At 44.1% G+C, this 24,890-nt stretch overlaps 2 protein-coding genes and 1 long non-coding RNA gene across 9 annotated transcripts in view; 2 read left to right on the top strand and 1 right to left on the bottom strand.

The window, feature by feature from the left end:
• Positions 1-625: 625 nt before the first annotated feature.
• On the top strand, positions 626-2,562 carry LOC147023707 (uncharacterized). The gene is made up of 2 exons (XR_015060344.1): positions 626-1,075; positions 1,381-2,562. It is a non-coding gene; the product is annotated as an uncharacterized LOC147023707 (long non-coding RNA).
• Positions 2,563-3,113: 551 nt separating this feature from the next.
• LOC147023708 (uncharacterized) overlaps positions 3,114-24,890 on the bottom strand; it is a 54,513-nt gene continuing 32,736 nt past the window's right edge. The window contains exons 1-3 of one of the 7 annotated variants that reach the window (XR_015060349.1): positions 12,635-12,903; positions 8,615-8,679; positions 4,621-4,759 (exon numbers count right to left, since the gene is read on the bottom strand). Coding sequence is in view for 1 of the 7 variants with exons in the window: in XM_085889462.1 (XP_085745588.1) it covers positions 4,631-4,759 (129 nt within the window). In the remaining 6 variants the exon portion in view is untranslated. Of the gene's footprint in view, positions 4,760-7,532; positions 7,931-8,284; positions 8,680-12,634; positions 12,904-24,890 lie in introns of those variants that run through there. The other 6 variants (XR_015060351.1, XR_015060346.1, XR_015060347.1 and 3 more) reach the window with 6 other exon arrangements.
• Positions 17,901-22,718, top strand: LOC147023709 (uncharacterized). The gene is made up of 6 exons (XM_085889461.1): positions 17,901-18,086; positions 19,679-19,851; positions 20,388-20,928; positions 21,157-21,351; positions 21,481-21,624; positions 21,726-22,718. Exons 1-6 carry the CDS (start codon positions 17,946-17,948, stop codon positions 21,966-21,968), a joined length of 1,437 nt encoding a protein of 478 aa, XP_085745587.1. The 5' UTR covers positions 17,901-17,945; the 3' UTR covers positions 21,969-22,718.

The raw sequence follows: 24,890 nt of genomic DNA on the forward strand, positions 1-24,890 counted from the left end.
TGCCTCAAAACCATCAGAATGAAAACATTAGTTCCATTTGATAATTTTGTATCGACATACAAAACGCAATTCCCCAAAGCACGTTACATCCTACGTATGAAACTCAATTCCCCAAAGCACGTTACATCCTACGTATGAAACTCAATTCCCCAAAGCACGTTCCACCCGACGTATGAAACTCAATTCCCCAAAGCACGTTACATCCTACGTATGAAACTCAATTCCCCAAAGCACGTTACATCCTACGTACGAAACGCAATTCCCCAAAGCACGTTACATCCTACGTACGAAACGCAATACCCCAAAACACGTTCCACCCGACGTATGAAACTCAATTCCCCAAAGCACGTTACATCCTTCGTATGAAACGCAATCCCCAAAGCACGTTACATCCTACATATGAAACGCAATTACCCAAAGCACGTTACATCCTACGTACGAAACGCAATTCCCCAAAGCACGTTCCACCCGACGTATGAAACTCAATTCCCCAAAGCACATTACATCCTACGTACGAAACGCAATTCCCCAAAGCACGTTACATCCTACGTACGAAACGCAATTCCCCAAAGCACGTTCCACCCGACGTATGAAACTCAATTCCCCAAAGCACGTTACATCCTACGTATGAAACGCAATCCCCAAAGCACGTTCCACCTGACGTATGAAACGCAATCCCCCAAAGCACGTTTTTACATCAATTTGATGTGGAAGTGAAGGTGTTTATTGCAACATTGACCTTTTGCATATGAAAACCATGTGATTCAGGAAATTGGCCCAGGTGTTTGGAAACGTTTTTGGAACAAACAAACAAACTCATTCTTACGTATCGAGATAGTGTCATTGCACTTCCACTGGTCATGTGTGGTGAATGATGATTGACGTGTACAATGTGACAGAACAGAGAGCCAAGTAAATGTGGATGAAAAGGAAAAAGTACGTAAAGTTGGTGAATACATCACAGTGCTTTTGTAATGTTGTGATTCCTTGCAGGAGAATCCCAGGAAAAGAAGGAGTGCAATCACCCACAGAGTTGCAAGAGGATTGTCAGATCTGGGATGAGAGGAATATTGAGGTAAGGGACACAAACAAGATATTTTGTGTCAATGTGGAACACCAGATATTTTTTCATGTTCACGTCTGGTTCAAGTTTCCCTTTGTCTGGCAAATTCCCCATTTTCTTCTTTACAAAGTGTAAGCCCCAATTTTAGATCCTCATTTTCGTTATGATCATTTTTATCATGATGCATGATCCTCATTTTTGTCTGAAAGGGTCCTTCCAACCCTTTTGCCATTCCATTTGATGTGTGCGTGTGCACATTGCTGCCTTGATTCATATTTCTTGGACCTGTTTTTCTCGGATGCCCTTCCTGTCACAAGTTGGTCCCACCAGATGGATGTTTTTTTTGACTCAGCTTCATCCTGGGACATTCCAATCATCTTGAAAGCCTTGGTGTCCTCAGCGAGAAACTGAGCAAGGTGTGAGGCAGGGGTGCCAGCCCAAACGTGAGAGCAGTTCTCCATCAAGCTGCGATTGAAGGCCTTGTCATTTGTCCAAAGTTGTACGGGAGGAAAAATAGAGTGCTCGGCCCATCGTTATGGAGAGATGCCAAGACTTGCAATGGTGGGTGAAGTTGGTGATTTAGAACCATGATAGTGAAAATGTTTAAAATGTAACGGCAATTGTTGAAATGTTACGGCCGTGACTATTTCTCCTTGACAACACGCAAGTATGAATTTCTCCCACCCCCAACCCCCACCCACCTCCCCTCCACTGAGCTCCAAGTTCACAGTTTCTGGGCCTTCTGCAATGAAAAGGCCAGCACAAGGACGTCGATGACTCACCATCGCTGCGAGACGACCCATGCTTTTTGTTCATTGAAGTGGACCACGAGGACCAAGAAGACTCCCATATGCCGCAGTCACGTGGTCCTACCACCAATATGTTGCAATTCACAGCAAAGAAAAGGCCATCGTGCTTTTTGTTCATTGAAGGAGGCCACGTGCATCAAGGAGACTCCCACGTTGAGTGGCCACGTGCTCCCACCAATATGTTACCATGAACGGTGTTGGGGAATATTCCTCTCTTAGAAAAGAGACCTTTTGCTGTCTGTCTTACTGGGTTAAAAGTTACATACTTTTCGTCTCTTCATAATCATTTATTAAATTGTAAAAACCTATAACCTACTGTCTTATCCTGTCACCGCGTGTACACTCCTGGACGTTTGTTTAATTCCCTCGAAGTCCAAGGTGACTGTTATGATAACACTGTACCTTTGACATTAATTCTGTTTTTGCTGTCCATGTCTGTGTTCTTTTTACCTACATGCTTATCCAACCCCCCCACTCTCCCAATGTGTATATATATATATATATATATATATATATATATATATATATATATATATATATATATATATATATATATATATATATATATATATATATATATATATGAGTGAGAAGTTCATTGTGGTGTGCGAGGGTGAGAATAAACTGGTCGGTGCTGACCTCTGAGTGTTTGAACTCAAAAGGGAAATAAATTGTTCTCTGAGAAAAGTACTCTTGTTGTGGAAAGTGAATTAATCGGTGTCTTTTGATTTGACGAAAAGGATTTACAATTGAGTCGGTTAAACGGTTAGCTCAAAGCAAGAGAATAAAATAGAATTCCAGAACAACTACAGAATTCCACAGCGATCACAACGAAACTTCAAGTCAAGATCAAGCCGAGAATTCCCCATCAACGGTGAAGTGAAGATCACCGTGCTTTTTATTCAAATGTAGGCCACATGGGTCGAAGGACTCACCTCGTGTTGAGTGGCCATGTTGTCCCAGTGTAAGAATGTGAACCCTTCAGGTTGAAGAATGCCATCAAGCTTATGGGCAGAGGTTTTTGCCAGGCATTGGGGAGCCACTAAAAATATCTCTGGACTTCAAATGAGCGGAATAGTGCCCACCTGGTCAACTCAACTTTTTCTCTCCAAATGTACAGAATCCGAATGTGAAGTATAAGTGATGTTTAAGGTGGAATGGCGAGCCATAGTTACGCAACGCATTCGTTTTTCTTTTTTTTCAGCAGAGGAATGTGATTGTAAACAAAAACAGGGTCAGAGGAGGGAGAGTTGTGCAAAATATGGGGGAAGAAAGAGTGGGAGAAAAAGAGGAATGGAGGAAGCTTGAACAGCCTCGGGAGAGACTTAGTGAAGAGGCGGGGGTCATGTGACGGTTGTGGCCCGGGGTTGGAATTCGTGCACCCCCTGAGGGAATGGAAGCACACACACATGGATATTATTTATTTATTTCGTGTTCTCTTTGGTGTTCGCTAAATCATATGAATGTGATCAATATGCATTGTGCATGTGTAAGCAGCATAAGTGTCTGTTCCTTTCCCCTCTTTCCATCCACCTCTTTTTCTCTATCTTTCCATCTCTTCCGTTTTACACCATTCTCTTCCATTCCTCACCATTCACGTTCATTGCTCGCCTGCTCACAAGCCCGTTCATTCATTTGCTCACATGGTAGCAGAATAATGGCGATGCCTGGCATGAGTTGAGACAGAAGTCGCTCAGGTAGAGGTTGTTTCGACCCTTTCATGCGCACACCACTTCACTTGACATGAATGGGGTATGGCAAGGACAACGGAAAATGGCCAGTGAGGGGGAGGGGCAGGGTATATACCCAGATCAGTCGCAAAATCTCTCGCTTCAACAAACGCCTGAGCGAGATCAGAGTTTTGAGAGCTTGTTCCCAGAGACATTTTCCACTTTTCGCTTCATTCCACCAGAACAGATTTTCAAACCTCACTCGCCACACTTTCTCTTCCATCTCACGTCTTCCTCATTTTCACACGCCTTTACTCACATCGCTCCAGTGTTGTATTTTCCAGCGCTGCCTTCCAAACGCCAAAGCCTGCCAATATTTACACGGAACGAGCTGTCCTGAGGCCGCAGAACATCATGCTGGTCGGCCAGGTACCAACTCCGGACCCGAGACCACCGGGGTTCAGTTGCAAGGGTCGACACGATGCGCGACTTTGGGCAAGATAGTTTTGAACAGGAGCGATCTCAGGTGGGGTGAAGGCTCGACAAAGTCCCTCAAACTTTTTCTTATCAACCTCTTCATTCTCTTTCTCCCTCAACCCAACCTCTCTGTGTCTTCCTTCTGGATCCAGTATTGTAATTGTGTATCAAGTGATTGTTTGCAAGTGCTCCGGGGTTGCGTATGATCGCGAGAGTGTAAGGGAGAATGTATACGTGTTTATAATATGCTTTACATGTGTTTGATATGTGTTCAACTTCTTGTAATTTCATGTATCATTTTCCTCACCATTTTCTGAGGTTAAAATCCCCACCCTGCCATTTGCTCTCCTCTGCATTCCTTTAATCATTCCTCCCATCGTTTTCCGCTCTTTCGATTCCCTTGCATGCTGTGGAGTAAATTCTTCAAGTGTTGAATGTGTCTTGATTTATCCTGCATAGTGTTGGACCGAATAGCATTCCCGGTGGGCAATATTGGTCTGAGTTCCCAATGGTAACGGAAGCCCACATCAAGCAGCATGCAACATTGCTTCACTCGGCCAAAGTAACCGCCGCGTTGTCGCAAGCACGATTCCCCATCCGCCATGCTTGATTCACTGGTTCGGTAAACCCACTTTGGGCGTGAGGATCCGGCCCGAGTTGAGGGTTGCAGTTGGCGTTTGTGGTTTCTCGTGACATGCCGCTGTCTTGGAGATCTCCAGAGGCGATGTCCATTGGAATATCTACAAAATAGAAGTTATCGTGAAAGAAACCAATGTATGCAAAGAAACCCATGTTCAAAAAGCATCAGCAGCAATAATCAGGTGTCACATGTCAGAAGTAGAATTATTTATGATCATGATTAAACGGACTGAATGTATCAAAGACGATATTTAAATTTTCTTTTCAAGCTTCCAATGCCATTAACTTGTTGAAGATTTGTATCCAAGTCATTCCAGAATTTGTGTTTTGTGGACACAAGAGATTTTTGTGTGAAAACAGTTCTGGTAAAAGGTAAATGAGGGTTTTCACTCTGTCTTGTTGGATAAGAGTGTATTTGGTTGTTTCTGATCAATAAAGATTCCATAGCATGCTTCACTCGGCCAAATTAACCGCCGCGTTGTCGCAAGCACGATTCCCCATCCGTCATGGTTGATTCACTGGCTCGGTAAACCAACTTTGGTCGTGGAAAATGATACACATCGGCATTCAATTGAAACATGAATTTACCTAAATTAAAATAAAAAAATCATCACCTTCCAGAACCTTTTTGTTGAGAAATAACACATCAGTGTGAGAATGAAAACCAGTATTAGTAACAATTCTGAGTGCTCGTTTTTGAATCAATAAAATTATCTCCCAATCGGTATTTGATACATTTCCCTCCCCCCCCCTCTCCCCAAGATAAAATTCCATAGTTTAAATAAGGGAGTCTCAGGGCAGAATATGACAGGTAATACATATACTGGGAAAAACCCTTAACTTGTTAATAATACCAACATTTGGTGAGAGAAATTTGTGTCGATAATCGGAATATCCTTTTGATGATATTGTTGCGGATCTGGAAGGGATGAGCACACAGACATTCAGGTTCCTATAGATTAGTTATGTCGGTGAGTACGTGTTTTGTAGTTCGTCCTTTTCCCTTGTTGATTGGGTAAATAAAGGCGCTGTGATTTGTATTAGGAAAGCCCCATCTTCAGCGCAGCCGCAAAATGCCCATTGGTTGTGGACACGCTGCAGAATAGCACAAGCCCTCAGCTCCCGGCATCCCCTGCGCGCTTAGTCGGGGAAAGGTGAAGCCCCCACCCACCAAGCCCTCTGCTCCCGGTATTCAGTGCACGCTCAGTCGGTGAAAGGTGAAGCCCCCACCCACCAAACCCTCTGCTCCCGGCATCCTCTGCACGCTCGCGCGGGGGGGGGGGGGGAGGATGGAATGCGGCAGCCAACACCGACAGTTCATGAGTCACGCGGGAAGCGAGGCACGCCGGAGAGAAATAAAAAGGGAAGAGAGGGATGGAAACAGAGCTTCTACCAGCTTCTTCGAGCTTCTTCGAGCTTCTACCAGCTTCTTTGTGCTTTCTACCAGCTTCTTCGGGCTTTTTACCAGCTTCTACCGGCTTCTACCAGCTTCTTCGTGCTTTCTACCAGCTTCTTTGAGCTTCTACCAGCTTCTACTGGCTTCTACCAGCTTCTTCGAGCTTTCTCCCAGCTTCTTAGGGCTTTTTACCAGCTTCTTCCGGCTTCTACCATTTTCTTTATGCTTCTTCGAGCTTCAAGCCTCTTGTAGGTTCTCCAGGTGTTTTCCTCCTGTCGTCCTTCGTGGCTGGTTCTCCGCTGGTCCGCCTGTGGTTCTGGTCGCGCACAAGTTCTGGGAAGTGCACACGGAGAGTCTTCTCCCGCCAACCGTCGCCCTGCCGACTTCGCTCACTTGGATTATCCGGATCGTGCTGGGGTCCAGTCGGCCCCGGGGACCTGGTCCTCGAAGACCGCATGAGGCGGGCAGGTCCAAGATAGGTCTCAATGAAGACCAGCTGGTCCGATCGTGTGTGTGTGTGTGTGTGTGTGTGTGTGTGTGTGTGTGTGTGTGTGTGTGTGTGTGTGTGTGTGTGTGTGTGTGTGTGTGTGTGTGTGTGTGTGTGTGTGTGTGTGTGTGTTCGTGGCGCCAGTCCAACAAGTCGTGAATTGTATAAGTGTCTGTATATACTTGCATTTCTTATAATCGGCTGTAGGCTTTGCTCGTGTCTCGTCCCCATCCCCCCATTCATTGACTGCATGCCTACTGTAAATAAATTCCCCATTGTTTGAATGTCAACCTGCTCGTTTGTGTCATTTTCCCTGCATTGACTGCCACGGCACGTATTGGGAATTAACTGGCTTTTAAAGCAGATAAAAGTAAATCTGGTCCGACGGGACTTGGCGGTATCAATCCGCTCGGCTTCGCATAAGGAACGAGCACGCTGAAGTGGCTCGTTTTCGTCCAAGTCCCGTCGAGGGGTAAACTCTCGGTATTTCTGTCCGCGCAAATAGATAGGTAAATCGACAATTCGGCGATCGACCCTGTCGCACGTGGACAGAGTATTGACTGGTTTACGATGCGTTAAGGCATCCAGGGCTGGATTTCAGGGTTGGTCCGGAAAGTCACGACTGGATTGTCGCCTTCGGTGGGCGCGCGACCATGATTGGGCTGAAGCAGCCGTCCGCACGCCGAACGCGGCGGAAAACCATAACAATATATTATGATCAATGAACAAGCCAAGAAATGTAGTCGGGTCAAGTCTGTCTCGATGTATAAAATTAACACCAATATGTCCAGGAAGCTCTGTAATTGAATTGTGAACAAGCACTTAGTTAATTTAATCAACATGAAGAGAAATTATATTTGCCCCTATCCAATCATGAACAAGTTTGAATTCACCTTCTGCTGTGTCAACAAGGACACGAGGGTCTCGAAGTGATCAGAAAATATTTCAATTGTCAGTGAACCATACAAATGACAAGATGGACAAGGTGTGTATGTGTGTATGTGTGTGTGTGTGTGTGTGTGTGTGTGTGTGTGTGTGTGTGTGTGTGTGTGTGTGTGTGTGTGTGTGTGTGTGTGTGTGTGTGTGTGTCCTCCATAACTCCAAAGCCATGAAACCGAGCGGCCCAAAACTTTACATACATACTGAGGGAACTCCAAGGGAGTACATTATTAAAACTGGGTATTTGGGTAAATTCCAACACCCCTTAATTAACGGCTTACCTTCATGAAAGACATCCTTGATGAACCTGACTTCATCTTGGAGGGTCTTTTGATTCGGCCTACTCAAAACGCCTTGCCTTGGAAACATGATCTTCTCTCACGTTATCTTCTTCTGTCAATTTGCGAAGACGAGCTTTCAACATGAGGTTGTCATGAAGGATACTTAGTTCTGATGTACATGAAAAATGGGAAAATTATGATGATTCCTGATTTTAAAGGCGATGACATATTTGTGAATATATTGTCGACTCGTAAATACAACGTGACACTTCACTTATTACATAACGAAGGATCATTGATGTAACAGTCAGACAAAGATCTCCGCTAATCGGAGGTCACAGGAATTCATATATATATATATATATATATATATATATATATATATATATATATATATATATATATATATATATATATATATATATATATATATATATATATATTGGAACCCAGGAAAGGTGTGGGAGGTTTGGAAGGGAGTCGGGGATGGAAGGGAGTCGGGTCATAATGACCCACATCTGACCTCGACTCGGCCGGCGAGAGTGATGTGAAGGATTTATTGGGAAAAGTGAGACAACCCAGAGAGTGCTTCTTATCGCCCCGGTTTGAAACAACAATCTGTGCAGGTAGACAAGAGTAAGACGAGCAAGGGTCTCGAATAGCGGTTTAACTCCGAGCAGGGCAACTCTGGACTGAAGATCTATCAAGCGATAACGAACATAAAGAACATGACATAATTCCTTTACAAAGGCATGTCCGTACAAATGGCGAATACATGAATTAGAAAGGTAAAGAAAGATAGAGGAGAGGGAGGGAATATTTGGGGGTTGCATTCTCAAGACATTCAGCAAACCAGCGAGTGAATCATGTCCATGGAGTCAAATGGCTGAAGGTCTTCGCTCCAGTCCAAAATAAGACCTCAAGAAGGAAAGACACAGATAACAAGTTCTCATAAAATGAGTTATCATCAATAACATTTGTCATACATAACATCAAGATGAATCAATTCAATAAATATTTCGTCATTTGAAAAACACATTCAGTGATTAACTGAGACTACAATTGTTATTATAAATGTCACATTCAAGCAGATTGATTATAAAAACAACTAAAAAAGGAAAATCCACTTCAACAGAAGGGAAAAGGGGGTGGGGTGTGAAGAGGGAAGGGAGGGGTGTGAGGAGGGAAGGGAGGGGTGTGAGGAGGGGAGGGAGGGGTGTGAGGAGGGAAGGGAGGGGTGTGAGGAGGGAGGTGCAAGGGAGAGACAGACATGTGGGAAGAGATGTTGCATTTTACGAGAGAGAGAGGGTTAAAAAAGAGGGAACACAATGTTCCCGTTTGCGTTTTTTTTCCATTTCAACTTTTCAGGCTTCATCGTTTCAGTTTCAGGCTGTTATCAACATTTTTTTTTTGTGATTTTGCCTGTTGTGGCAGGCATTTTGGACGCCATCTTGGATTTTTAAGAATGTCAACAGAAGCCCAATTATCAGAAACGAATAACTAATGATCAGGAGCCAAATGCCAATGATTATTTTTCCAGTTTGCCACATTTTTGAGATGTTATATACCGTATTCCATGATTTTACCCATTTTGGTGGCCATTTTGGACGCCATCTTGAATATCGCCAGAATGCTTGAAAATTTGCTTTTGTTGACATCTCAAATATGTGACAGGGCCATAAAAGGAAGTTTAAAATAGTTGGTTTGGTAGAGTCCTTGGGGTGGGGTAGGGGGGGAGGGAGTGCATGAATACCCTCCGTGGATACTTGATGAGAGTGTATTCTGTTGAAAACAATTTCCTTCAATACACGGACTCTTCCAAACAAGTGAATGTACCTGAGATCACATTGGAGCCATCACCGAAACCTTTTTTGAAAGTACAGTCAAGACAGGGATTTCACTCCTGATGGATATTTTGCATTTCACAAGAACTGGAACCTGAAATTTTATAGTGAAGGCTCCAAAGCTGCAGAAAACCATGGTGGGGTCTCATTGTTGATGAAAAGGAATTCATCACCAACTTACATTGTTCATTGTCTGCCACCTGAATGGACACCTCACCGTGATTAAGGGCAGCAACGGCAGAAGCCATGTGCTATGCAAGACCTTCAACAGGTAAGCATTTTTCAATACCTTTTGACAGGTGGGGTGAACACACTGGGTGCAAACACAGCCAACCCCAAGATCATAACAATAAGTTGAAATAAATTTTGGAACTTTGTCTTTCACCGACATTGCTGTAAATACTTCCTTCGATGAAGAAGAACATCCTTAATTGTGGAGATAATTGTAATTATAATTTTTGAGGGAAGGTGACTTATTGACATGGTCATCCCCATGCAGAATATATAAAAAGAACTTTAACTCTCTTTGCTTGGATGACATCACCTGATTCACCTTTTCATCGATTACCTGCTCCATCCATGCATTTCCTTCTGTGGTCTTTTCTGAACAAGTTATCAAACTGATGAAGAAATCAATGTATTTAATCTTTCATATTTCTGTTGTTTCTTTTTTGTCCAAAGGCCCCTCAGAAGAGATGCTCCTTCCTGCTTACCTGAAACCATCCTTCCGGTTGGAATGTAAGTTGCCAAGATTATTGTCTTGCATCACAAATTATTCCAAACTTTGCCGAAACTACATGTTCTTCACCTGCATCATGTCCCATTTTGTCTGTGCCTCAGAAGTGTTGAGGACAAACCAATATTTTGCTGAACATGAATCCAGACAAGCATCAAACAAATGTTCCAGTTGGTGGAAGTCTGGTATGAGTGTTAATGTATACGTATCAAAGTCATTGCCTCCACCTGGATGATTGGTTCACGAGCGCCAGCCAGAGTGACCACCATATTCGTTGTGTCTGTGTGTCTGTATGTATGTCTGTCTGTCTGTCCAGAGCACAACTTCGTGGGATGTGATCCGATTTGGATGAAACTTGAATATGATGTTGATATCCATGCCTCGTTTTGTCTTCCTGGCGATGGGTGTCCCACACCCATTGTGGGCGGAGCCACGCCAACTTGTAATTTTTGTTTTTTCTCGATTTTTAATCGAAATTCCTGCTCGAGAAATTGTGCACATTGGCCATATGTACAACATATAAAAAATTCAGTTTGATTCGGTCAATTTTGATGGAGAAGATAGGTTTTGAAGAAATGGGTGGGAGTTTTGCACCAAAGGTCATAATCCTTGACCTTTAAGGGCCACAAAGGTCAAATTTTCAAAGTTGTGGGAATCGAACCGGGTTTTCGACCTTCTTCGACGAACTAACTCCAATAAGCTATCGCACGTATCCTGTTTCCTTGTTTTAATGTCCACAACATTGTTTTGTGACCTTTAAAGGTTATGCAAAGGTCAAATTTTGAAAGTTGTTGAACGAAACCGGGGTTTCGACATTTTGCAGCTCATAACCTTTCACTTGTACCACATCATGTTGATCATTTTTATGGCGAACGCAGTGAGCTGCATACTTAACGCGTGCACGTGAGAGAATAGGAAACAACAAGAACAACAACACAATACCCCTGGCTATTTGGAATCCGTGTCGTTCGCTATGACCTTTTGCTTCCGGTTGTTTTTAAATGCTGTGCGGTGTATAAACACGATTGGGTTTTATTTCTATCTTGTGAATATTACTTAACGCGTGCACATGAGAGAATAGGAAACAACAAAAACAACACAATACCCTGGCAATTGTGAATCCGTGTCGTTGCCAATGACCATTTTGCTTCTGTTTTTTTTTTTTGCTTCTGTTTTTTTTTGTTTCCGGTGTTTGTCATGGGGAATGATGCATGCCGGGAGATAAAGGCATCGTCGGAGACATGAATGACCCAAATAATATCACACATGGTGTATATTTCCTCCACTGATTTTAATAAAGATATCTCTCGCATCATCAAAAAATAATTTTTAATCGTGATTTACGTTATTTGATCGCTGATCCCGAATCCAGGCCAAAGTAACCGGAAATTGCGTATTCAGTTGTGAACCAGTTATAGGTGATGTCAGAAGCGAATGTAAGAAGTATACTACGTTCGCTTCTAGTATTAATTTTTTTTAGATGAGATCCTGTTCTCGGCGGTGTAGTTGTTGTTGTGAAGGTAATGTTGAGGTAATATTTATTTTTTCAGATGAGATCCTGTTCCAGGCGGTGTAGTTGTTGTTATGAAGGTAAAGTTGAGGTAATATTTATTTTTTCAGATGAGATCCTGTTCCAGGCGGTGTAGTTGTTGTTGTGAAGGTAATGTTGAGGTAATTTTTTTTTTTCGATGAGATCCTGTTCTCGGCGGTGTTGTTGTTGTTGTGAAGGTAATGTTGAGGTAATATTTATTTTTTCAGATGAGATCCTGTTCCAGGCGGTGTAGTTGTTGTTGTGAAGGTAAAGTTGAGGTAATATTTATTTTTTCAGATGAGATCCTGTTCTAGGCAGTGTCGTTGTTGTTGTGAAGGTAATGTCGAGGTTATATTTATTTTTGCACAAGAGATCCTGTTCTCGGCCGTGTCGTTGTTGTGAAGGTAATGTTGAGGAATTTTTTTTTTCAGAAGAGATCCTGTTCTCGGCGGTGCAGTTGTTAATGTGAAGGTAATGTTGAGGTATAATGTCGAGGTAATATTTATTTTTGCACATGAGATCCTATTCTCGGCGGTGTAGTTGTTGTTGTGAAGGTAATGTTCAGGTACTATTTATTTTTTTTCAAGGCAAAAAGACTTTAATTTGATATATTTAAGAAGCGAATGCAAGAAGAACTCGACGTTCGCTTCTCGGCTTTGTCTATTCCACATTAACTTGGTCAAAAATTATCACATTGTCTCATCCTTGACTTCTGAAACAATCCACATCGTCAAATATCGCTCGTGAACCATCGTCGCCTACCGGCTTGTCTTCTTCTTCTTTAGTTTTACCACACCCGATACACCGCCAGAAGTACCTCCACGCTGCTACACCGCCCCATGCACTCCACCCCCGTTTTGCCGCCTGCAGGAGACTCAGGACTCCATGTTGGGCCAGACCGGAAGTGACGTTTCTTCGCAATCACGGAGCACAACCAACCACAATCAGCAATCATCATGAAATGAAGACGAGAGAAGAACCTTCAGAGTTTAGGCTTTATTCCATTTGATTGAAGCCGCTTCTACGGGCACACCAGGAAATACAAACGCAGCATGGAGTACAAGCAGTAAGGTACACACGCGCAACTAATCACCGCAAAATAAATCAGTATTATATATCAATCAGTGTTCTCACCATTCAATGAGCACCAAATGAGCCGGCGACATACAACGGCAATGCCCCAGGGACAAAACCCCGCGGCCGAGCCGAACCTCAGCTTTATCTCTTCTGTGCTCGAGCCGGGCATCACGTGGTCACACGTCACGACCTTCCATTCACCACATTCTCCCCGTCTTTAAAATGTAACTAGAGGCCCAGCTAACGCACCAGGATTACTTCAGCGCTACAGGAGTATACATTTCAAGCAATGCGAACTATCTAATCGACAGAAGCATACATGCCAAGCAGTGAGGATTATTTGGAGTTGTAGGAGCATGGTAATGAGCATCGATATATTATGTAACGAGCATATAGGGGCATGAGCATCGAGGATGCCAATAATCCCCTTTACAGATTGAGTCGGCGAGGGGGTATTATTCGCCGGCCTCTCCGGGAGTAGATGGCGGTTTCACTTGAGGGAGGCTTCCGATCCTTTTGGTGAGCCTCGACTCGAGCCGGAGATGACTCCCCGATCGCCCCCGGGTGGAACGCGGTAGCTCCGCCGTCTCCCTTCTCGGGTGGAGTCCCTGGGGGGGAAACACCTGGGGAGGGAATGTCAGAGGGAGGTGTGCCAGATGGTGGTGTACCGGCGGGGGGAGTGCCTGAGGGAGCCAAATGACGAACCGACACAGTGGTCTCCCTGCCATCCGGGAGCCTGACATGAGCGTATTCTGGATTAGTATCGATGAGTTCGACCTCTTCCACCATGGGTTCATACTTGCTTTGTCGTACCGGGCGTTTCATGAACACTGTTCCGGGATGGGTTAGCCAGTCGGGCACCGATTGGCCGTCAACATAACGTCGTTGGTGAGTAAACATTCGTTCGTGAGGAGTCGCATTGGTGGACGTGCAGAGCAGAGAGCGTATGGAATTCAGAGCGTCGGGAAGGGTAACCTCCCACCGCTCGGGCCCCAGTCCTCTTGATTTCAACGCCAGAGTTACGGCTTTCCAAATAACTCCATTATATCGTTCCACCTGACCATTACCCTGTGGGTTGTAACCCGTCGTTCGACTAGTTGCGATGCCGTGCTCTAATAGGAATTGTTTTAGCCCGGCCGACATGAAACACGGCCCTCTGTCTGAATGTATGTACGAAGGTTTCAAAAACATAGCGAAGAGGTCAGACAGACATTTCACGACAGTGAATCCGTCATATCCGAGCACGGAAACGCTAAAGGGAACCTTGAATATTAATCAACAACAGTGAATATGTATCTGTTGTCTGTCTCGGTCGGCAGGGGCCCTTTGAAGTCAATGTTTAGTCTCTCGAAGGGAGAAGTGGCCTTGATCAGTCTGCCAGAAGCCGAACCATAGAATCTGGGTTTTAGTTCAGCACAAACAGGGCATGAAGCATTCATTTGTTTAATATCTTCAATAGAATAGGGCAGGTTCTGTCTGCGTACGAAATGTGCCATTCTGGTTACCCTGGGGTGGCACAGAGACACATGGAGGTCTTGCAAAGCCCGACCGATAGCGGCCGAGCAGTAGACCCGCGAGAAGGTGTCTGCAGCTGGGTTTTCCCTCCCGGGCCGGTAAACAATGTCGTAACTATAGCAAGCTAGGTCTATCCGCCATCTCACAATTTTTTCATTCTTAATTTTCCCGTTATTTTTCCCATCAAACATGAATGCCACGGATCGTTGGTCCGTAACGAGCGTGAAGTGGTTTCCCAGTAAATAATGTCTCCATTTCCGCAGCGCTTCGACGATGGCGTACGCTTCCTTCTCTATCGCTGAGTGTCTCTGCTCGCTTCCAGAGAGAGTTCTCGAGAAGAACGTGACGGGTCTCCCAGACTGGTTAAGCGTAGCAGCTATCGCGTGATCTGAAGCGTCGGTCTCCACCACAAAGGGCACCGAGCTGTCGATCGATAAAACCACGGAATTACAGATATCGTCTTTGAGGTTGTGGAAAGCTGTCACAACAGCGGCATCTGGTGGAAAGTTTTTGCAATGCACTAGGGGATGTATTTTCTCGGAGTATTGGGAGATCCATCTCGCATAGTAAGCGAACATGCCGATCACCCGGCGCATCGTCTGCAGATCCTGAGGTGGGGGTAGCTCACGAAGTGGGCGCAATCGCTCAGGATCAGGCTTAATCGTGCCGTCGGCTATTGTGTAGCCGAGAAGGTCAATTGACCTTGCCGAGAATACGCATTTCTCGTAGTTGAGAGTCAGATTATATTTTCTAGCAATGCTCAAGAATCTGTCCAGATTCATATCATGTTCCCCCTGATCCCTATCGCACACTGTGACATTGTCCACGTAAACAAAAGTGTCTTTGAGGTTTTCATCTGAGATGATGTCGTCCATAACCCGTTGGAAGCAAGCTACCCCATTCGTGACACCGAAAGGTATTCTCCTGAATTGGTAGAGGCGCCTACCTGCCTGGAATGCGGTGTAAGGTTTGTCTTCCTCTCGGATGGGAATTTGGTGATAGGCGCTTCGCAAGTCGATGGTACTGAATACCTTATAATTGGCCACGCGTTCGACCATCTCGTCTATGCGCGGCAGGGGGTAGGCGTCGAGTTGGGTAAAGCGATTGACCGTTTGGGAATAATCGACAACCATTCGTTTCTTATGGTTCTGACTGCTGGTTACTAACACCTGTGCGCGCCATGGCGAATCGCTCGGTTCTATAATTCCTTCTTCCAGTAATCGCTTGGTTTCTGAAGTGATGAAATTCATGTCAGCAGTGGTATATCGCCGCGATTTGATCGCTATCGGTTTGCAGACCGGCGACAAGTTAGCGAACAGCTGGGGGGACGTTACCTCGGCGGTGGTCAAAGCATTTAAAATTAGACGAGGTTTGCTTCCTCCAAAGGGTATTTCGACGCTCGTGTGCTGCTTGAGGACATTATGACCCAGAATTACGTCTGCGCACAAATCACGAAGCACCAGTACCCTTTTACGTCCAATTCGACTTTGCAGTACCCTCGTACGCGGGACTGTAGTGAGGTGGCGGCCATGCATACCGTATTGTCTGTCGGGTGGATTATCCATTTCCTGCCCTTTACTAGCGAGCTGTTGACGAAACTTTCAGAGCTACCGGTATCAATCAGTGCCTCAGCCTTATGCCCGTTAATTCGTACGTTGATGATAGCCTTGGATAGATTCCCCGGGGAGGCTGCAGTTAATTTACTTTGCGAGTAGAGAGCCGCAGAAGTGGGTTTATTTCTCCTTAGAGTAGATTTACATACCCTGGCATAATGCCCTTTCTTGTCGCAATTCATGCATGTGGCATCTCTGGCAGGGCATCTTTGGCGGAGGTGTCTTTTGTACCCACAAAAGAAGCATTTACCAACCGGAGTAGCAGCTGAGGAGTTTGACGTGGCCTGTGTATCCGGCTCCTCGGGTGTTTCTCCATCCCCTATGTCTGGCTGTGTCTGTGCCAGTGGGGTTCCTTGAGTTCCCATCGTAGCAGCATTCATTAGCAGCATCGGTGTCCCAAATGACTCAGATTGCTGCTGTGCCGTATCCATCGCTCGAGCCTGATCGACTACCTTGTCAAGAGTGGGTTGCGCTTTCTCTAGTAAGCGTTGCCGTATGTGGGCTGATCTGAGTCCTTGGATGAATGCCTCCCGTGTCGCTTCCTTTCGGTGTTCCTCGGCGCTTACGGCCCGGAAGCTGCAGTCTTTTCCCAGCTGATTCAGAGCTTGCAGGAACTGATCGATTGTCTCCCCGGCAGCTTGCCTGCGTGTGTTGAGAAGATGTCGTATGTATACCTCGTTCTTGCGCTTCACGTAGAGCGCCTGCAGCACGTCGATCGCTGCTTCGTAAGTGTCGCACTCCGAGAAGAGCCTGTACACGCCGGGCGAGACATGATTCACGAGGGCGGCAAATTTGTCAGCTCCCTCTTCGATGATGGTCAGATAGTGTGAGAAGGAACAGAACCAATGCGACCATTTCATTTCTGCGTCAGTCGCGTTTGGGTCTGCGTCGAACCTCTCTGGTTTGTAGATCTTGTCCATCGTTGGTTGAGAGAGCCGAGAAAACCAAATGGAATAAATTGAAATGAGGACGAGAGAAGAACCTTCAGAGTTTAGGCTTTATTCCATTTGATTGAATCCGCTTCTACGGGCACACCAGGAAATAGAAACGCAGCATGGAGTACAAGCAGTAAGGTACACACGCGCAACTAATCACCGCAAAATAAATCAGTATTATATATCAATCAGTGTTCTCACCATTCAATGAGCACCAAGTGAGCCGGCGACATACAACGGCAATGCCCCAGGGACAAAACGCCGCGGCCGAGCCGAACCTCAGCTTTATCTCTTCTGTGCTCGAGCCGGGCATCACGTGGTCACACGTCACGACCTACCATTCACCACACATCATACGTTACACCGCCCTCAATGTCCTCCACCGCATTACACCGCCCTATGTTCCCCCATTCCCCTACACCACCCTATGTACCCCCATTCCCCTACACTGCACTATGTTCCCCCATTCCCCTGCACCGCCCTAATCTACGTGAAAATCTCGTTTATTTATAATCCTCATTGTGTTTCATCATCCCTGCCCTGACGACATGAAGCCAATCGATTCTCTGTGATGAAATCGCCATTTTTAACATGAATCCAGAAAATAAACGGGATTTTTAATTTTTAATTTAAAACACAAAACAATTCACACCGAGTTGATCCTTGTTGTAAATTTTAAGTTAATTTAAACAAACCTTCAAACATTCGAACTTGTGGTTTGTTTCACTTGAGTGTGGGTTTTGTCAGTTTGTGAAGAACAGTAAATGAAAACAAATATTACAAGTAAACGCACAGACGTTTATCGTGACGCACAAACGTTCATTGTGACGCACAGACGTTCATTGTGACGCACAGACGTTCATTGTGACGCACAGCGCGGATTCCACGACAGACTCGTTCACAGCGACAGAAGCAAGTTTACAAGCTCTGACAATGTGGACGCTGATTGGGATCATTTGTATCTTCATCTTCAGACTTTTTTCTTGGGGAATTGTCCAGCTGAACTCAGAACGGGAAATGTTTGTGTCTGCGAATCAGACTCGTCACGGACGATGGATTCTCAAGTCAAAACGGGTGAGGGGTAACCATGGGAACATGGGAGGGGGTGAGCTGGGGTTCATGGAGAGAAGAGAAAGTAAAATGAACTGAAGTACAGAACGACAACAAAAATATTTAATTCAGTTTTACATTTTGTGAACTTTCACTTTTCACGTTTCTCCTTTCCATTTGTGACTGCTCACCTTTTACGAATGTGACGTTCATGTAGATTGATTCGGTTTGTGAACAGTGATCAGTAAGTCTGTGGCCTCACTAAAATGTTATTGTGAAAGCCCCCTGAGGGTGAAACTTGGAGGTCATTTGGTTTGAGATTCCTTTTTTTTCACTGTGTTTCTGGTGAGGATTTGGTGAATTTACATTTTCAAATCTCCACAGACAGTGCAGCTGTGAGGGTACGAGAGCATCCCAAAATCAGACTTTTTTCTATGTAAACTGATGAGGTCTTTGATATATAAAAATTGTGTAAATTTAAAATTCAAATTAACATCTCCTGACATCATGTGGGGCCACAATCAACCCCATACCTGGAGTTAACTTAATGGTTGGAGTGGTGGGCTTGGGATCCCACGATCCTCAGTTCAAACCCTCCTCGGATGTATAATTAATACCAGGTGGGGTTGACTCTGCCTGTCATCCTTCCGAGGTCGGCAAAATGAGTGCCACCATGCTGGTGTACTGTGTCGGAGTGGTGACCCGTCCAGCATTGTGTCCAAAAGCCAAGGACTCTGCTTCAGCAGCACCAACGCTCTGCACAGAGTATGGTCCCAATGGATGGATGGAATCACCCCCGTAAATCAATGATGTCAGGACTTGGTTGTTGCTGAACTCGGTGTCCTGGTTCAATGAGGTGACTCCAGGATTCACAATTGTAAATATTAATCACAAAATTATAACCGAGGGGGTTTTACAAATCATTGTTATTGTAGCACCAGGCATTCATCACCAGGGATATCCAAGTATCTAAAGGTGTCAGATTTTAAAATTATAATTTAAATTATCTCACTACAACTGAACCTACACCACCGATTGGTTAAACTTCCCAAAATCCAGGCTGACTGCAAACCTCCATCTTGCTCCTTACTCATCCCGTCAGTAGAACTGCATTCCAGAGGTTGTGATTTCCCACTCTTCCCTGCAGGTTCTTCAATAAACAGTGAACCCTTATCTCATGTCATCCTCCCCATTTTGACCCACCATCTTTATTACCCCCCATTAACGCTCCAAGCCTGACCCCCTTACTTGCAGATTGCAGTGTTCCCTTTCCCTCCTCTCACTCTTCTCTCCTCCTTTCCTGTTTGTCATTCCTTCCGTGATGGATCCAGGAGTTGCTGTGCTTCCCAAATGACAGCTAGTACTCTCAATCACCTTGCAGTTCCATGAGCCTCGATCGTGTTGAGTAAAAAAAATGGACGAGTTTCACATCAAATGCAGAAATGACAAACTTTTGAAAGATGGAGTAGGAAAGAAAGAAAGAGTTGATTTTTAGGGTGTTGAAAATGTCAATTGATTATAAAATATAACTTGTCGTGTTTGGTGGATAAAACCCACTTTTATCACATTTAATTTCTATCCTGACACTGCTGTCCATGTCCACGTACTGTACGCAGATTATCCAATCCAAGTACCTTCACCTGGGGAATATCAATGAACAAGCCAGGCAGATGCAATGGATTGGGCTTACCTGGTTCAGCCTTGTGTTGATCGTAATAATTGCGGTCATCACCGCATGGTCTCGTGGCTGGTTCATAAAGAAGAGAAATAAAAAGTGCCTCATTTCACGGTAAAGAGCGATGTGTCACATGTTTAGTTTTGGAATCTCTCACTCAGCTTGTCCTCCACCTCATCAAGGTTCTGGTCTTTCTTCGTTTCCTTCCTTTGTCCCAGTTTCTGAGCCCGTCCCTCATGCAGCAGGTCATGGGGTTGTGTGGGTGTGTGTGTGTGTTTGTGTGTGTGTGTGTGTGTGTGTGTGTGTGTGTGTGTGTGTGTGTGTGTGTGTGTGTGTGTGTGTGTGTGTTTGTGTGTGTGTGTGTGTGTGCACGTGCGCAGGTCATTTACCATTTGAGCTTTTGTCATCAAATCTTCAACAAACCTTTCTTCTGAGAATATGAAGAACACTGTTTAATAAAATGTATAAATATAAATACACACACAGTTTATATTTTCTATCCATTGTTTTGATTGTTTATTTTGAGTGCGTTACAAAGTGGACGTGGACGGGCTTTGTGTTTTGGGATGCTTTCTCGTTGTCGTTTTGGTCTTTCTGAAGTCGACATTCTTCTCAGTCTCGTCTCATTCAGGAAATATTCTCTTTTGTAGAAGTTACAGGATGATGATAGAACAGCTGCGAGACATGAACATCAAGCTGATCAGCCACCTGGAGCACCAAGAGATGGAGCAACAGCAGAACCAGGCCGAGCAAATGATACTACATGAGCTTCTTGCCCAGCAAGAGCACGGAAACTCTGAAAATTTTGCGTTTATTGAAAAAGAAAATCAAGAATTAAAAGAAATTCTCCAAAACCTAAATATGAATCTGCGACAAGTACATGAAGTGGAACATCAGCATCAACAGCAAAATGAGGACCACAAAATGAAGGAGCAGCAGTTTCACGAGAAACAAGAGGAAACCAACAAACAATGTGAAAACCTTGCACGTGCAAACAAAGAACTGAACAAGGAGGTCCAGCAGCTGAAGAGCAAGCTGATACTTCTTGAGGAACAGCAGAAGCAGCTCGATCATGAAAATGTCCAGGAACAAAATTTGAACATGGAGGAGAGTCAACACCACAACAACTCTCCAGGAGCCTCCCGGCACTGTGTGGACACCCCAAATCAAGAAGGTTTCCATCATCGACCGGTAAATATCACTCATTGTTGATAATCAACATGTCTGGGTGGTTTCAAATTTGGGTAAATTAAAAATCCTTTTCTCGAGCAATGCACGAAGTTCTGAGTGAAATCACAACTTTGATAAACAACCAACTAAAACTTTCATAACTTAAAGTCTCAAGCTTTGTAAACCTCAAAACTTTCACAACTTTACTTTGTCACTCAGACCTTGACTTCTGTTGTTTCTCTCGCTCAGGATCTTCTCAAACTCTTTGGCACTTTGTTAAACAAAATGTCCCCAGATAACTATCACCACCTTCTTGCAATGATCATGGCTCTAAACATCACGTACGGACATTTTGAGAGCATTGTTCAGATGATCCTCTGTCAAGCTATTGCCATGCCCAAACATTCAGCGGTCTATGCAAGTTTATGCCAACACCTCACCAAGGTGAGGAGCTTTAAACACTGATGGAGGTCACATGTTGGAACATCCTGGGCTTATTGAACACTTTTGCTCTTTTTCACATTCTCAGACCCTTCTACCTACCATTTCACCACCCTGCTTTGTCTTTCACAGATTGAAGTACCAATGGGGGACACAGCCAGAACGTTTGAGACCTTTCAGCAAATTTTGCTCAAACATTGCGAGGAGGAGTATTGCAAGAGTCTTGCTGGAATCAGCTGCATATGCGACATCAAGAGCGTTGAAGCCTCCAGATTGGTTAACTTGGGAAAATGGGTGATACTTGAAAAATTGTACAAAAAATGGGAATTTTGATCACACTTTACTAACGTTGCCTTTGAACATTTCTTTTTATCCAGGTGAACGAGGATGAACTGTGCACCCTCTTGATATCCAGAAAATGCTCCTTGGGAATCATCCGATTCATTGGGGAGCTCTCTAAACTCGGTGCCGTCAACACCAACACCATCGTGCATATTCTTGCCGAGTTGCTCAGAGATGGAAGAAACCAATCTGTGGAATACATCTGTTGCATGTTGAATACCGTTGGAAAGGAACTTACTTCTGACTTGACGGATAACGTGGTAGATATTATCTTCTGATCTATGACAGACATGTTCAATTCCACTTGGGATTTTCATGAAGATCCATCACATAGCTTTTCGTGTCGATGACTTGCCAATTATTTTTGTTCCTCAACAGATGGATGAATATTTCCACCATTTGGAGTTAATTCTGAACGAAGGAAAGTTGTCAGCTCGCATTCTGTTGATATTGCAACGATTTGTATTTCACCGCAAGGTAAATGCCTCAACCTACCTTTTCTAACCACAATAACCGACCTGCCACAGACATCTGAAGACAGTACACAGTATATCCGTGTCAACCCATGTCTGACATGTCTTTCCTTAAACAGCGCAACTGGGTTCCATTGAAACAGTGAAGATCCCTAAACACCAGCTGAAAAACAAAGGACCGGCAGATGTCGATCAGCACGGTGGAAGACCGACATGATTGTGGACTGTATGGTCTCGAAAAAAAACACAACCTCGAGGCCCACCCCCTCACCTTCACAGGTTGTCTGAACTGCTTCCAGATTCAGTCTCAACTCACCTGAATTAGTCACCTGAACTGAATCTAGTTTCTGTCATCGTGGAAGATCGTTGATTGTTGCATTCTTCCTTCCACCCTTCAATCTGTGTCTGCATATCATATTCAACTCAGAAATGCTCAACATCTCGACCTCCTTCGGTGAAACACTCAAAAGTACAAAAATTCCATCATTCCTTTTTTCACCGAAATACTTAATTCTGTTCTGAGGATGTTTATATCAATTACATGTTTCATATTAGTTTGAATTGTGTTTTTGTTATTCCACTCCGCGTGGCGGAAGGGGATATTGTTATCACCCGGTCGTCAGGCTGTCCGTCCGTCCGGGCGTCAACATTTATAGCTGTGAGTGTGATAACTCATAAACTGTTTGCCATATCGATTTGAAATTTGGGTCACACATGTACCACCTGAAAAGGAAGAACCCCATTGATTTTGGGCGTGGCCGGATCCAAGATGGCCGACTGGGGCCGCCATTTTGAAAAAATGTTTTTCTAATAAATGGAAAACCGCTTATCTGATTTTAATTATTTTTGGTTCCTACGTTCCTCACCCTTGGGAACTTTTTTCGAGATGATGAACAAATGGTGTCTTGTTTCCAATTCTACTCCCTCATTATCTGGAATATGGATGACCTTTTTCCTTCAATGGCGGGGGATTCCCCATCTCTGATGGTATATTTTTGTCTATGATCTTGTTGATTTAGATTTGTTTAAATATAATTTGTCTTCGATTTTGATGTCACCCTTGTATCTTTGTATCTATCAATCTTCTGTTTGGCTTTACCAAGGATGTTTTCTTGAAAAAACCGAAATGATGATGATGATCAGCTCACCGTAAACAGTCAGTCGACTGAATTTCCTCCAAAATGTCAGCTCACTTTCACCAATTGGCGAAACTGCCTCCACATTGAATCTCAGCTCTACTGAATCTCGTTTCTGCCACCAGTTAGTTCACTTCAGTCAGATGTTCTTTCTCCAAAATCTCAGCTCATCTTAACCAGTTGGCTAAACTGCCTCAAGATTCGTGTCTTACCGAAACTCAACCGGTCAGCTGTGCTCAATTTGGTTTCTCTCAACAACTCACCTTAAAGAGTCCACTGAACTTCCTCTAATATGTCAACTCACCTTAACCAGTTGGCTGAGCTGCCTCAAGATTCAGTCTTACCTCAAATTTAGCAGTCAGGTGAAGTACCTCCAAATACACCTAAATTCACCTTTACCAGTCAGCTGAGCTGCACCTCATTTCTGTACTCGGCTCACCTTCAACAATGCTTAACAATCTCATGAGATAATCCGACAAGGTATCATTCAAAGGATTCCTCTTGATGTGGAAATGGCTGGGAAGAGGCGGAATGAGAAACGGAAACGGGAAGATGATGAAGGTTCCAGTGAAGAGCACAGTATTGACCAGGTAATGTAAAACCAGGTAATAAACTTTGAATGATTCCATAGTGATTGTTCATTTGATGGTATTATCTGTGTGAGCAAACAATGGCTGGCATTTTATAAAATGTCCAAGTGAATGTTTGCAGATGCTGACATGAAACTTCATGTCCCCTTCGATACGACCACGTGTGCTTGATATTGTATCCTTCATGTGAAGCACATTTTATACGACACTCGATGTTTGTCACATAAGAATCATCATCTCCTCCACTGGGTGTTACCTCAAAACCATCAGAATGAAAACATTAGTTCCATTTGATAATTTTGTATCGACATACAAAACGCAATTCCCCAACGCACGTTACATCCTACGTACGAAACGCAATTCCCCAAAGCACGTTCCACCCGACGTATGAAACTCAATTCCCCAAAGCATGTTACATCCTACGTATGAAACGCAATACCCCAAAACACGTTCCACCCGATGTATGAAACGCAATCCTCCAAAGCACGTTCCACCTGACGTATGAAACGCAATCCCCAAAGCACGTTTTTACATCAATTTGATGTGGAAGTGAAGGTGTTTATTGCAACATTGACCTTTTGCATATGAAAACCATGTGATTCAGGAAATTGGCCCAGGTGTTTGGAAACGTTTTTGGAACAAACAAACAAACTCATTCTTACGTATCGAGATAGTGTCATTGCACTTCCACTGGTCATGTGTGGTGAATGATGATTGACGTGTACAATGTGACAGAACAGAGAGCCAAGTAAATGTGGATGAAAAGGAAAAAGTACGTAAAGTTGGTGAATACATCACAGTGCTTTTGTAATGTTGTGATTCCTTGCAGGAGAATCCCAGGAAAAGAAGGAGTGCAATCACCCACAGAGTTGCAAGAGGATTGTCAGATCTGGGATGAGAGGAATATTGAGGTAAGGGACACAAACAAGATATTTTGTGTCAATGTGGAACACCAGATATTTTTTCATGTTCACGTCTGGTTCAAGTTTCCAGCAATACGT

This window comes from Eptatretus burgeri, chromosome 7, assembly GCF_056783735.1.
Source record: "Eptatretus burgeri isolate ZD-2024b chromosome 7, Ebu_testis_v1, whole genome shotgun sequence".
In the NCBI taxonomy this organism is placed as follows: domain Eukaryota; kingdom Metazoa; phylum Chordata; class Myxini; order Myxiniformes; family Myxinidae; genus Eptatretus; species Eptatretus burgeri.